At 49.9% G+C, this 13,757-nt stretch overlaps 1 protein-coding gene across 1 annotated transcript in view; it reads left to right on the top strand.

Moving 5' to 3' along the window:
- Nucleotides 1-13,757, top strand: part of NOTCH4 (notch receptor 4) — a 60,963-nt gene that overhangs the window by 22,623 nt on the left and 24,583 nt on the right. The window contains exons 8-16 of the mRNA XM_063122464.1: nt 2,029-2,136; nt 2,330-2,443; nt 4,478-4,679; nt 7,083-7,228; nt 7,564-7,716; nt 7,946-8,094; nt 10,099-10,186; nt 11,759-11,992; nt 12,396-12,508. Of these exons, the coding sequence (XP_062978534.1) occupies nt 2,029-2,136; nt 2,330-2,443; nt 4,478-4,679; nt 7,083-7,228; nt 7,564-7,716; nt 7,946-8,094; nt 10,099-10,186; nt 11,759-11,992; nt 12,396-12,508 (1,307 nt within the window). The remainder of the gene's footprint in view (nt 1-2,028; nt 2,137-2,329; nt 2,444-4,477; nt 4,680-7,082; nt 7,229-7,563; nt 7,717-7,945; nt 8,095-10,098; nt 10,187-11,758; nt 11,993-12,395; nt 12,509-13,757) is intronic.

Below are 13,757 nucleotides of genomic sequence, written 5' to 3'. Positions count from 1 at the left end.
GAAATGTAATTAATTAATAAATAAAATTAAATAATAGGGTACAATCCTATCCATATTTAGACGGTAAAAAAGGTCTATCGCTCTCAGCATACTGGCTGGGGGATTCTGGGAGTTGTAGGCCTTTCGTCTGTCTAAACATACATAGGACCGTGCCTTTAGTTATGTGTTTATTCTACCTTTCCTCCTAGGACAGAGGTGGGCAACTTGTGCCGCTCCAGTACTTTTGACCCACAACTCCCATCATCCATTACCTAACTGATGGGAGTTGTAGGCCGGATGGAGAACAACAAGTCACTCACCGCTGCTGTCCTAGGAGTTTAGGATGGTATGCAACAGCCTCTTCCAACCTGGTGCCCTGGTTTGGACCACAACTGTCAGCATTCCTGACCATTGGCTGGGGGCTGATGGGAGTTAAAAGGCCAAAACATCTGGAGGGCACCAGGTTGGGGAAGGCTGATCTACAACAAGAGGCAGCAGCTCTCCAGGGTTTCAGACAGGGCCTTTCCTAGCACTACCTGGAGATGCTGGGAACTAGAATAGGGTGACCCTACAGAAAGGAGGACAGGGCTCCTGTATCTTTAACAGATGCATTGGAAAAGGCCCTCTTCATCACAACAGTGAAAGCTGCAGGAGCCCTGCCCTCTTTTCTATCTGGTCACGCTCACCCTAAACCTGGCTTCCTTTTCATGTGGTCACCCTAACCTAGAACCTTCTGCATCCAAAGCACTGAGCTCCTTCCCTTCTTTGGGTGACCCATGGTCATCCAGGGCTCATCCACACGGGCGCTTTGAACCTGGATTGCTTCAGAGTGGTGGCTCTCCATGACGCAGCCGTCACTCCGAATCAATCCAGGGGCCAAGCCCCATAGCTCCGCTGTAAGAAAAAAAATAAAGGAGGTGGGTGGAAATCCCAGTAGGGAGGGAGCACCCTGTTCCTACCCCCTTGTTCCCCCCCTTTAGCTGTAAATGCGATTCTTCGCATTTACAGCTTTTTAAACCACCACCCAGGCCAGATCTACACATCGTTGCAAAGGCGCTTCCATGCGCCTTTTTTAAAGACGTACCTAAAAGAAGCGCCTCTTTCTTTACTGTGTGTACTGTGAACTAGGCAGCGCCGCCTGTGGAAGAATCTCTACCCGATTCAAAGATGCTGCTCTGGCTGCTTCCCCCTCGTGTGTTCTTCCATTCCAATAATCCCCCCTCCCACCCGGCGGCTCTTCCGGTGCATCCCGGCGGCGGCTCCTCCTGCAAAACACTTTTCTCCCTCGGCGTGTTTGTATTTGCGTTTGCGTGTGCGCGGCGGACGAGTTCAGCTCCTGCCTCTCACTCTCCCCCGCGGTGTCATCTCCCCGGGACTCTCTTCGGTGTGTGCTCGCACACGCGCACGCAAACGCAAATACAAACACACCGAGGGAGAAAAGTGTTTTGCAGGAGGAGCCGCCACCACCGGGACGCGCCAGAAGAGCCACCGGGTGGGAGGTGGGATTATTCGAATGGAAGAACACGCGAGGGGGAAGCGGCGTCTTTGAATGGGGTCGAGATTCTTCCGCAGGCGGCGCTGCCTAGCTCACAGTACGCACAGTAAAGAAAGAGGCGCTTCTTTTAGGTACGTCTTTAAAAAAGGCGCACGGAAGCGCCTTCACAACGACGTGTAGATCTGCTTCCAGTCTGACTTTTTAAAAAGCAAATCTACCCTTCGAAGATGCTCCCAGGCGCCCCTAGACCGGCGGCGTTAGTGCTCGCGGGCGTGGGCGCAGTGGCAGCAGCCGGAATGCCCGGGACTGCGCTCCTTCCAGTGTAGTTGGCCGGAAGGAACATCACTGTGGTTGCGCTCTGGCTTGCGCCGCCGGGCGCAGCATTAGCGACATAGTGAAGATGAGGGCCCAGTGACCCTCGTGGCTGAACAGAGATTTGAACCCAGGATTCCCTTTCCCTAATCCAGTACTCTAACCGCAACACTACACTGGCTGCTTCCATACCTCACCCTCACTAAGGAGAACTTTCCGCTGGCGATGTCTCTCCCCTGCAGGGTTTGGTGGGCCGTTGTGTGAAGCGGAAGTGTGCACCTCGGATCGCTGCCTCAATGGGGGAACCTGCCTCCCGCAGAGCCACGGAGTTGCCTGCCAGTGTGCTCCGGGTGAGTGAGGTAGACGCAAAGTGAGGCCCGCTCAGGAATCAGAGGCGGGGTTGCCGGGGGGTCTCAGAGAGAGCTGGGTCCTGCCAGTGTGCTCAGTGAGGTAATTTTAGGCCCTGGGTTTAAATAGCTCTGGACTGAAATCCTTGAGATTTGAGGCACGCTGACCTTTGATCTTTTGCCCCGCTTTTGTTAGGATTTGGGGGACCGCGATGCAAGCGGGAGGTGGACAGCTGTGTCAGCTCTCCCTGTAGGAATGGAGGCCAATGCCAGAATTCAGCAGGGGGGTTCCATTGCATCTGCCCTCAAGGTAAGTGTGTGTGTGTGTGTGTGTGTGTGTGTGTGTGTGGAGGGGAGAAGGAGAAGAAATAGGCCAGATTCAGGAATCTGTCCAAGACTAGGGTGACCATGTGAAAAAGAGGACAGGGCTCCTGTATCTTTAACAGTTGGATTTTTTTTGTTTGTTTATTCATTCGGTTGCTTCCGACTCTTCGTGACTTCATGGACCAGCCCACGCCAGAGCTTTCTGTCGGCTGTTGCCACCCCCAACTCCCCCAAGGTCAAGTCTGTCACCTCCAGAATATCATCCATCCATCTTGCCCTTGGTCAGCCCCTCTTCCTTTTGCCTTCCACTTTCCCTAGCATCAGCCTCTTCTCCAGGGTGTCCTGTCTTCTCATTATGTGGCCAAAGTACTTCCGTTTTGCCTTTAATACCATTCCCTCAAGTGAGCAGTCTGGCTTTATTTCCTGGGGTATGGACTGGTTTGATCTTCTTGCAGTCCAAGGCACTCTCAGAATTTTCCTCCAACACCACAGTTCAAAAGCATCTATCTTCCTTCGCTCAGCTTTCCTTATGGTCCAGCTCTCGCAGCCATAGGTTACTACGGGGAACACCATTGCTTTAACTATGCGGACCTTTGTTGTCAGTGTGGTGTCTCTGCTCTTAACTATTTTATCAAGATTTGTCATTGCTCTCCTCCCAAGAAGTAAACGTCTTTGAATAGAACAGGGAATTTCAGCAGGTGTCATTTGTATATATGGAGAACCTGGGGAAATTCCCACTTCATCACAACAGTTCAAACTGCAGGAGCCTTGCCCTCTTTTGCATCAGGTCACGCTGCGGGGGGACGACGACGACAGCATATTTTAGCTTAAGCTCTTACTGCCAATGACTAAGCCTGAGGAGAGGCATTCAATCTTCCAGAATGGGACAAAAACTGCACAAAAGCCAGGAAATTGGCAAACCATCAGTCATTAGGGGTGGGGCCAGGGGAAGGGGGCGTGGCCATCTAGGGAATCCCAGAAGGCTGTGTTTCGCCTCCGGTTCAGAGGTTCAACACACCCACGCTCAGTCAGTTGATAAAGTGGAGCATGTGAATGAATCAAAGTGACGATGATATTGGCTGATTGATTGATTGCTTCTCAAGTTATCTAGTGAAGTCTTCTAGGATTTTAAAAACATAGATATGAAGCTTGTATGCAGGGCCCGTTCAGAGGCATAATACAAAAGGGGGGGAAAGGATGAAGGGGTAACCATAGAGGGCCGGCCCTACCGTTAGGCAGAATTTCATGGAAAGGCAAAAAGTAATACTGCATTTTTACCGCCAGGGAGAGGCTGTAGAGCAGCCTTCCTCAACCTGGGGCGCTCCAGATGTGTTGGACTGCATCTCCCAGAATGCCCCAGCCAGCTGGCTGGGGCATTCTGGGAGTTGTAGTCCAACACATCTGGAGCGCCCCAGGTTGAGGAAGGCTGCTATAGAGGGATCTTCTGCCTCAGGTGCCAAAATAACTGGCTTTGAGTATGATGTACACTTATGTGGGGGAATACCATTTGCTGCTCTTCCTGAGGTAGCAAAATGGGCAGTCCTTGGAAAAGGAGCAAATTCAGAAGCATCAACTCTTCATAAAGTCCAGGGCCAGCTCCAGGTTTGAGGGGGCTAGTCAGAGTGACCTCTGGTGTCCCCATCTTCCATTGGTGGGCTCCCTCTAGCTCACCTGGCAGCAGCAGGTGACAACAGATACCTGAGCAGTGCCACAAGCAATGCCAAGTGATCGTGTCTAGCCATATTTTGATTTCCCTCAATGCCCCAGAGTGATGCTAAGTCAGGGGCATTGTGGGAAATGAATATGGCCACGACATTCAATGGGATTCAGATGTATTGGGAACTTCCATTTGATCATGGTGGATTCTACCTCAGTGGATGGATATTCTGGTCTGGTTTGTTTCAGATTCCATACAGAGCAAAAGGGGTTTGTGGGAAAGGAAGAGGTGAAAAGGGCAGGAGAAGTGTAGGTTGTGGCCAGTGTCAAGGTGATGACGGTGTTGAGGCTTCCCCTTCTGCAGGTTTCGAGGGACACCAATGCGAGAGAGAAGCGGACTTATGCCACAGCGCCCCCTGCGGGCACGGAACCTGCATAAACGCCCCAGCCTCCTTCATGTGCGTTTGCTCTCCAGGCTTCACAGGACCCCTCTGCACAGAACTCAATGACCCCTGCCAGGATTGGCAGTGCCTCAACGGGGGCAGCTGCCAAGGGACCGACTCTGGGTATGGATGGTTGGTGTGGGGTGAGCGGGGTTGAGATGAGGCATGGTTCCCAGATGTAATATTTGCTAACTCAGCCTAGATTTTAAAACTCACCCCCCCCCAAAAGTGAAATTAACTAGGCCAGAAGTCGCTTGAGATCTGGTCCAATCAATTTCACTATGTTGATTTGTGTCTGGGACTTGGGGAAGTGTCTACGTTTAAGGATTCACTATGCAATGAGGCATTAGGAAAGGAAGTGACAGTCTTTTTCCCATTGCAAAGAAGCTCTCCTTCTGGCTGCAGTTATTCAGTGGCCGCTACTGGCTCAGGGCTAGTGCCATGGTGGCATTTAAAGGGAAAAGCCATTGCTGGTATTGCTCTTTTTCAAAATGATTGCCTGTAGTACACACAGCCTCTCTTTCTCTTCATATCCAGGGGTGCCACCACCTACTTTCACTGGCCCTGTTCCAATGCCTTTGGCTGTAGGCTGGCACACAGAGGTTAAGCAGGTAAAGAAGTTTTGGTTTGCTTTACGTCCTTGATGCGGAAATCTTCACCTGTTACATTTCTGTGGGTTCAACTACTATTAAAGGCAAAGGTGCAAGACCAGTGAGCGGGGAAAGTGGCGGTCCCACTAGAGATCGACGCGTCCGTCAATTTCAGTTTCTCATCATTCCGTTCTTACCACCAATTTCTCCCAAAATGCCGAGGTGTTGTTTTTTTTAAAAAAAAGTTTGGATGAATATTTGTGCGCGCTTTTGTGCACATTAATGTACTCATCAATAAGACCCATCTTTTTTTTTTTTTGTATGTAATTTCCCCTAGTACGCACATCTTCAGCAAGCCATTTCCCCTAATATAACTGAGCATGGTGTTCACAAATAGACACACTTTTGTGCATAGAAAAACGCACATTTTTGGACGAGAGAAATGCAGTATAGAGTTTGAGGATGAATGAATTTCAAAGGATGCCAAAGTTTCAGACCCTGGATTGGTACAAAACTGCGAAATGAGGGAAGTTTGAATTAAAATGCAGACCAAACAAATTCTTCCCCCTTTCCCAGGCTCTGCAGTTTTGCTTTCTCAAATCCAATCTATGACTACTACTACAACCACTCCAAATGCCCTCCACGAGCCAAAGTTTACCACCTTTTCTATAACCCCAGAGTCATTAACAACAAGCAAACACAACAATATTAATCAGGGGAAATTTTTCTCCTTACTGATCTCAATGCCAGAAAAAGAGGTTCCCCTTGCTAAATTTCTGGCCGTGATACTGCCAATAAAGACATAGGAGCTATACCAGTGGCCCCCTAACCTTTTTTTATTTTGTGGACCTGTGGGCACATTTGGGAATTTGAGGAACTGCTATGGGCACCTCCACAAAATGCCTAAACGGTGGATCACTGCTTTGGGATCTACCTGTCACATCTTTGGCTCTCACGCTTATTCAGCAAAAGTGTTTGTTTCAGGTCTGGACACCACAACTTCTCTTTAATAAGAGATTGTCTAATTCAGATAATTGTTAGCAGTGCAATACAGTGAATGTTGTTGTTTTAAATGTGTTGGCAACGTCAAAGTTGCTTCTTTTTGAGAGGAGGTTATTACACAGATAAACTTTGTACTGGAGCAGTCTTTAATATTCACTGATGTACACACTCTTTTAAATTATTTACCTGCTTCATGGCAATGAACAAACGGTCAATGTAAATGGATTATCTGTGCCCTTTTGACAGCTAAATGTTATTATAACATTGGAAGGATAAACACTCGCCTTCTATAATGCAATTCATTGAGGGCCTTACAACGCTTTCAATATTTGAACAGGTGGCACCCAGATGCCACATTCAAATGGAAACTTATTTGGATATTTGGTCTGCTTTTGTTGAAACCTGTGTAAAATTTCTAGAAAGTTGCATGCATTTCACATGGATGCATTGCTGTGGATATAGGCATGGTTTTGTATATACCCGTAGCAATTTGTATATCCCTTAGCAATGAATGCATGTGAAATAAACAATCTTTTTAAATCTTAAAAATATCTGGGTGCCCACGATGGCCAAATTGGAGACCCCCGGGGGCCACATTGGGGACTTCTGAGCTAGACCACCCCAAAAAAGAAAGAGTGAAAAGAGGGCAATTCTGTTCATATCTCTGCTGGAGCATAGTAGAGTGGAGCACTGATGCCGTATAGTGGCTCAGAGGCTGAGCTATGAATCGGGAAGTCCCTAGTTTGAATCTCACCTCTGCCACGAATCCATTAGGTGGCCTTGGGCAAACCACATCCTCTCAGCTTCAGTCCCACCCTTCAGATAATAAGACCGAGCTACCCTACAGGGTTGTTGTAGGCATCACAACTAGATCGAACACTTGAAAACGCTGTGTAGATGTCGAATGGCCATAATCGTGTATCTCTTTCTGCAGGCCGCGCTGCATTTGTCTGCCAGGTTGGACAGGCCAGGACTGTACCACGGAGATAGATGCCTGCAATTCCAGCCCTTGCCACCAGGGGGCCACGTGCCTGACCCATCGAGGCGCCTTCACCTGCACCTGCCCCAGCGGCTACGTAGGTAACACGGCCCTCGACCCCAACACTCACCCACACCAATGATTTGATTTTATTCATTTATATAACACATTTCTTGGCTGCCTTTCAGGGCAGAAGCCCTCCCAAGGCGGCTTACAGCAATATTCACCTGAGCAGTCCAACTTCTCCCTCAACCAGTACTGGGAAAAAGGCAGGATAAAAATAAATATAATAATAATAATAATAATAATAATAATAATAATAATAACAACCAGTGTTGAGGATTTTCCACAGTCCTGACCCATTCCTAGCCCACAAAGACTCCCTCCTTGAAAAATAGCTCACCACCTCTCTGTTCCTTTCCTTCTGGCCCCACAGGTGCAACATGCCATGAAGATGTGGATGAATGCAGGTCAAGCCCCTGCCTCAATTCGGGAAGCTGTCTTAACAGCCCCGGAACTTTCCATTGTCTCTGCCCTGAGGGCTACACAGGCCCCAGATGTCAAGTCATCCTGGACCTTTGCTCAGCCAGTGAGTATGTGGTAGTCCAGGTTGTGCGACATCTCTGAAAATCCATTGGTAATAGAGAGCTTTGTCTACACACAGACACAGAGCGTCATCACACGGGGGGCATTACCAGGCTACGAACCCTTCTGGAATCCTGCTTTTCGTGCCCTTCTTAAAAGCACTCAGCAAGGCTGGCAGGCTTAAAAGTTGGCACCTCTAACTAAACACCTGTCCTTTATTCCTGTTGTGATAGAACCCTGTGGAAACGGGGGCCGGTGTGTCGTGAAAGAGTCCTCCCCCCATTGCCTCTGCCCCCCAGGCTGGGGTGGCTCTGGATGCCAAGAGAAAACCAGCCAGAATGGGGACAACTGCACTGATCCGGCTGGAGGGCTCAGCTGCCAGGTGAGCTCAGAAGGCACAGGTGCTGCTGTCTGCTTCCTGGGTATGAAGGATGCCTGAACAGGAGGGGATCTACACAGCGTTTTGAAGGCGCACGCAAGTGCCCTGAAAGTGCGTGTGTAGATCCTGCTGGAAGAGGCGGAGGAAGAGGCGGAGGAGGAGGCGGCTGGGGAATCCGGCCGCGTCCTTGCCGCCGCCGCCACCCACCTCCCCGCCGGCCTCGTCCCAGCCACGGGGGTGGGGGGCGAGACCCCCTCCCGCCACGGACCAGGCTCCTCCTTCCCTGCCCAGGCTAGCCCCAGCCCCAGCACGTCCTCCGGGCTGATCAGGAGGCCGGCGGGGAGGTGGGCGGCGACGGCGGCAAGGACGCCTCCTCCTCCGCCTCTTCCTCCCCCTCTTCCATTGCAGGATCTACACACGCGCTTCCGGGTCGCCCTGAAGGCGCTTGCGTGCGCCTTCAGTACGCTGTGTAGATCCCCTCCAGGATTGCCAACTGACCAGTGGGGGGCAGGGGGAAAACAGCCTCCTCTGCTCTTCTGCCTTTCAGCAGCCCCTGGATCTGCGGGAATGATCAGTGAAGCTTTTAACAGCCTGGAGACAAACGCCGTCACCTGGTTCAACACCGATCTGCAAACGAACCAAGCTGCTGTTAAGATGCAGTGGCCAGTTGGCAAATTGACAGCCTTGTTCAGTCTGTCCTCAGGACGGATCATGGGAACATTCTAAAGCTCCCGTTCTGATGATTTAGATAGGGTGACCCTATGAAAAGGAGGACAGGGCTCCTGTGTCTTTAACAGTTGCATAGAAAAGGGAATTTCAGCAGGTGTCATTTGTATATATGGGGAACCTGGTGAAATTCCCTCTTCATCACAACAGTTAAAGCTGCAGGAGCCCTGCCCTCTTTTAAATCTGGTCACTCTAGTATAGCTCCTGCAGGTTTAACTGTGGTGATGAAGAGGGAATTTCACCAGGTTCTCCATATATACACACATGACACCTGCAGAAATTCCCTTTTCAATACAACTGTTAAAGATACAGGAGCCCTGTCCTCCTTTTCATAGGGTCACCCTTATTTAGATCCATTCCAATCTGGTCTGGGTTTGGGACAGAAACTGCCTCAGCAGATTAGTTGCATCAGAAAACGGACGGGGAATAGGGTTCAGGAGCATTTCTCTAGGTTGGACAATGTCTGTTTATGGCTGGTGATTCCAAAGTCAATGAGGCAGTGAATCCGCTCCGGGTTTTAGTCAGAACCACCAGGAACTCTAAAGGAGCTATCCAAGGTGTGAAGTTCTGACTGGTTCTGACTGAAACCTGGAGTGGATTCACTGCCCAGATGACATCGGAGCTGTCAGATCAGTAGGCACTGTATTATGATGGTTCCAGGCCTAGCTGGAGGGAAGGATTCAGAAGGTGGTGCAGGGGGACTTCTGTTTCTCCCCATAGCCTTTGGGGTGTCTCAAGGCTCCAACTTGTCCAACTAGACGGCTTCATTATATGTAAATGATGGGAAGAGAAAAGCACTTCTTTGTGACGGGGGAGTGTAGGGGAAGAGGAGACTAAGGCAAGGAGGAGAGAGGCCTAAAGTAAATCTAGGAGGCTGCCAATTCAAAGAGACCATGTGCTTGCCATGTACTCCTGAGTGATGAGTCAAGGGACGTGTCCTGAGTGTTGCTGCAGGGCCTGAAGGGGTGTGGCCTGATTGTTTTCAGCAGCTGAGTGGACGGGGAGTCTCATTCTGATTCCTGACTCCAAGCTGAGCAGAAGCAGAGAAGAAGAGCTGCCCCAGCTGGGCAGCCCCCAGACAGAGGGAGTTATCATAGCGAGTGACTACGGGGAGCAAACAGGAGTTTTCCAGGTCACCACCACTAGAGAGTCCTTTCTGTCTATATTGTCTATTTCCATTTTGTTTCCTCCTCTTCCGATTGTGGTGGAATTGCCTGTGCTCTACTATTCTATGATTCTGTGATGTGATTCTGAATTGGCTTTGAATCCTTCTGGTTGCAGTGCCGTCCGAGGGAGAAGTGTCCAAATGGAGGGACGTGTACCAAGACATCCGACGGATTCCGCTGCGTCTGCCCCACAGGGACCAAAGGTAAGTGGGAGAATGGTTTCAGCACGGGCAACAGAAGTCCATACTGCAAGAAACGCAGGGCTGCCTCCGGAAACTTTACCCACCCCACCCTGCCTGCCCCATTTCATTTCTAATAGGAAAACCTCTCTGAGTGGTTCACAACAATTTCAAAAATATCCGTGTCCAGCTTTCACCTTCTTTTAAAGGCAAGCGAGAAGGGATCTGCTAGAGTTCTTCAACGTTATGCATGATGTGGAGATAGATGCTTTTGAACTGTGGTGTTGGAGGAAAATTCTGAGAGTGCCTTGGACTGCAAGAAGACCAAACCAGTCCATACTCCAGGAAATAAAGCCAGACTGCTCACTTGAGGGAATGGTATTAAAGGCAAAACTGAAGGACTTTGGCCACATAATGAGAAGACAGGATACCCTGGAGAAGAGGCTGATGCTAGGGAAAGTGGAAGGCAAAAGGAAGAGGGGCCGACCGAGGGCAAGATGGAGGGATGATATTCTGGAGGTGACAGGCTTGACCTTGGGGTTGCTAGGGGTGGCGACAGCCGACAGAAAGCTCTGGCGTGGGCTGGTCCACGAAGTCATGAAGAGTCGGAAGTGACTGAACGAATAAACAACAACAACATGATGTGGAGAAAGCAGATAGGAAGACATCTTTCTCCCTCTCTCATAAGACTAGAACCCAGTAGGGTCATCCAGTGAAAGTGGGAGAATCAGGACAGATAAAAGGAAGGACTCCTTCGCACAATATAGAGCTGGATTTGCTATCACAAGATGTAGCGGACGCCAACTTGGATGTTTTTTCAAATTCATGGAGGAAAAGACTGTCAACAGCAACTAGTCATGGTGCAAAGCTTTCACGGTAGTCTGCAGGTCCTTTGCATGCATCATCCTCCTCCCGTGCTTTGCAATCATTAGCATGTGTTTTTTTTTCCTAACGGGGAAAATCTAGTATTTTTTTCTGAATGGCATTATAGAACCCTAGTAGTGTAATTCTACAATTCCACTGTACTGCAGCACCATCTAGTGGTTGAATAATGGAACATATAGAAAGGAAGAGAACACCCATGGGGAAAACACAAGTAAAGTAGCCTGTCTTAATCCCTTAAGACTCTGGAAGCAGAAGCCCTGGTAAAAGTATGGGATAAAAGCCTTATTTAGAAAAACCTGTAGTACAAGGGGTGGGAACCTCCATCCTGGGAATGAAATCTGACCCTCCTGGGCCTAGTCTAGCCTGCCAGGGTTCCTAAGATGGCCACGCCCCCTTCCTCTTTCCCCCAATCAGGGATCTTTGGAGATTTTCTGGGTTCTGTTCTGTTCCTCCCCATTCTAAACAGTTGAAATGGCCCTCCTGAGGCTGAGTTCCTGGCAGCAAGAGCTTTCAGCTGTCATTCTGTGTATTTTTGCTCCGCCCCTTTGCCCCGCCCCTTTTGCTTTCAGCCCCACCCACCCCTTGCATGCAGCCCCCCCCCGAGAGCTTCTCTGAAATGGAATTTCATCCCTTGGGCTGAAAGAGGTTCAGCATCCCCGATGTAGTGCAATGTCCCCAGCATCCTGACACATCCGGCCTTCCATCTTCCAGGTCCCAACTGCGATTTGGACCCCTGTTCCCTTCCTGGGCCCCACTGCTACTACGGGGGGACCTGCGTGGCTCAACCGGAGGGATTTTCTTGCATCTGCCCGCCTGGGTACGTCGGCGAGCGGTGCCAGGGGGTGGTGGACGCCTGCTTCTCCCAGCCTTGCCGCCGACCTGGCGCCCAGGACTGCCAGTCCCACGAAGACGGCTTCCGGTGTTTGTGCTCACCGGGATACACAGGTAAGGGAGGGGGAGGCGGGAGGGGCGTGTGATGATGGGCGAGGAGCTATGGGGTGCCGTTAGGTAGACGTCACTCGCTATTTCTCCAGATGTATACAGGAGACGTTTATCTTATACATTTACATCCTGACTTATTTCCAAAGCGTTAAAGCAGCGAACTGTTAGGGATAAACATATCGGTCTATTTATGGTCAGTCATCAGTTCTGTCCCTTTTCTACTTTGAGCTGTAATTTTTTTAAAACACACACACACACACACACACAAATCTGTATTATTTTTCAGCATATGTTTCCCACAAAACCTGCATTTTACCCTGAACTATGCATTTTTATACCCGTGGGTCAAGGGATAGATATCTCACCCCTCCTACGTCTTTTTACTGTCTTCTTGTCTCCCCTCCAGGGATTCTGTGTGAATCTGTGATTGACAGTTGTCAATCAAATCCTTGTCTCAATGGTGGAAGCTGCAGCATGGTGCCCGGTAACCCTCTGGAATTCACCTGCCAGTGTCCACAGGTATGAACAAAGCCAGACAAATGTCATATAAATGGAACTGGGATTGAGGGGCAGTAACCAGATTTTTTGTGGGGGGCGTCCTCTCCCATACAAGCCTGACCAGATTTTAAGATCCTCAACCTGGTGTCTTCCTGATGTTTTGGACTACAACTCCCACCATCCCAAGCCAGCTAGAGGACAGTGGGAGTTGTAGACCAACACATCTGGAGGGCACCACATTGGGGAAGACTGCTACCTGAGTCTACGGTTGTACGAGAAACCCGCGAGGAAATCAAATGAGATCGAGGTTTTGTGAAAATGCCCCGTGAAGTCTGCAGCAGACCAGCTTTTCTCCAGTCGGGCAGGTTCTGTGGACTTATGGACTGTTTTCTCACTTTCCAGAAGTTTGTGCAAATTTCCAGAAGTTTGTGCCAAAAAAAAAAAATACCCCCAACCCTCAGTCGTAATGCATGTTTTCCCCATAGGCTATAGCATGAAAATGTGCGTGGGGGCAGGGTTGCACATTTGGGGGCATTTGCACATTGCGCAAATGCAGAAACTAAAAAACACATGATCCAATTCCGTCAATGAGCAGGTGACAAAACGAAAGGCGCCCGAGGATCTGTGAAACATAGACCAGCACGAGTCCATGGCCTGGCTTGTGATAAGGCTGCTTCCTGTGTCTACAGGAGAGCTAAGTAGGGGGAGACTGTGGCGTTACACCCCACAAGTCAGTTCCCAAATGTATGTGTCTGACGTTTGTAAGTCTGTGGTTTTTAGAATGTTGGCCTGAGTGGGTGAAGTTAGAATGTCTGGGGAGGGGGAAGAGTGATATATAAGGGAAGGACTGAGGGGATTGAGGGAGACTTTTTAGGTACTCTTAGGGCGTTACTAGACGAGGCTCTAGCGCGCGTTACCTTCCGCAGTCACGTCGAGGCTTCCAGATGACGTTCACGAGGATCCGCCGTTATCCCGCGGTGAAGCCTCTTTCTCCCGACTTTAAAAAAGTGAGTTTTAGGGCGCCTTTTCCTGCTGTCCCGCGGTAATTCGGAGTACGTGTGGGAGGATGTGAGGTCACTGCGGTCGGCACTGGTCAGGAAAAGGCGTGCTAAGGGGGAGTGGTCAGCGGCTTCGGTCAAGCCGCCTCCGCCATTTGCGCGCAGTCCGCCAGCTGGGGCAGCGCGGCGGAGCGGCTTTTTTTTTTTATTTCCCCAGTGACAGTTTGCGCAGGACCGGAGGACCGGAAAAGTGGCTGGTGACTCCTTGCGGT

The sequence above is a fragment of the Elgaria multicarinata genome, chromosome 3, assembly GCF_023053635.1.
Source record: "Elgaria multicarinata webbii isolate HBS135686 ecotype San Diego chromosome 3, rElgMul1.1.pri, whole genome shotgun sequence".
Lineage (NCBI taxonomy): Eukaryota > Metazoa > Chordata > Lepidosauria > Squamata > Anguidae > Elgaria > Elgaria multicarinata.
The sequence above is the reverse complement of the archived record's forward strand: the minus strand, read 5'-3'. Positions and strand labels throughout refer to the sequence as shown.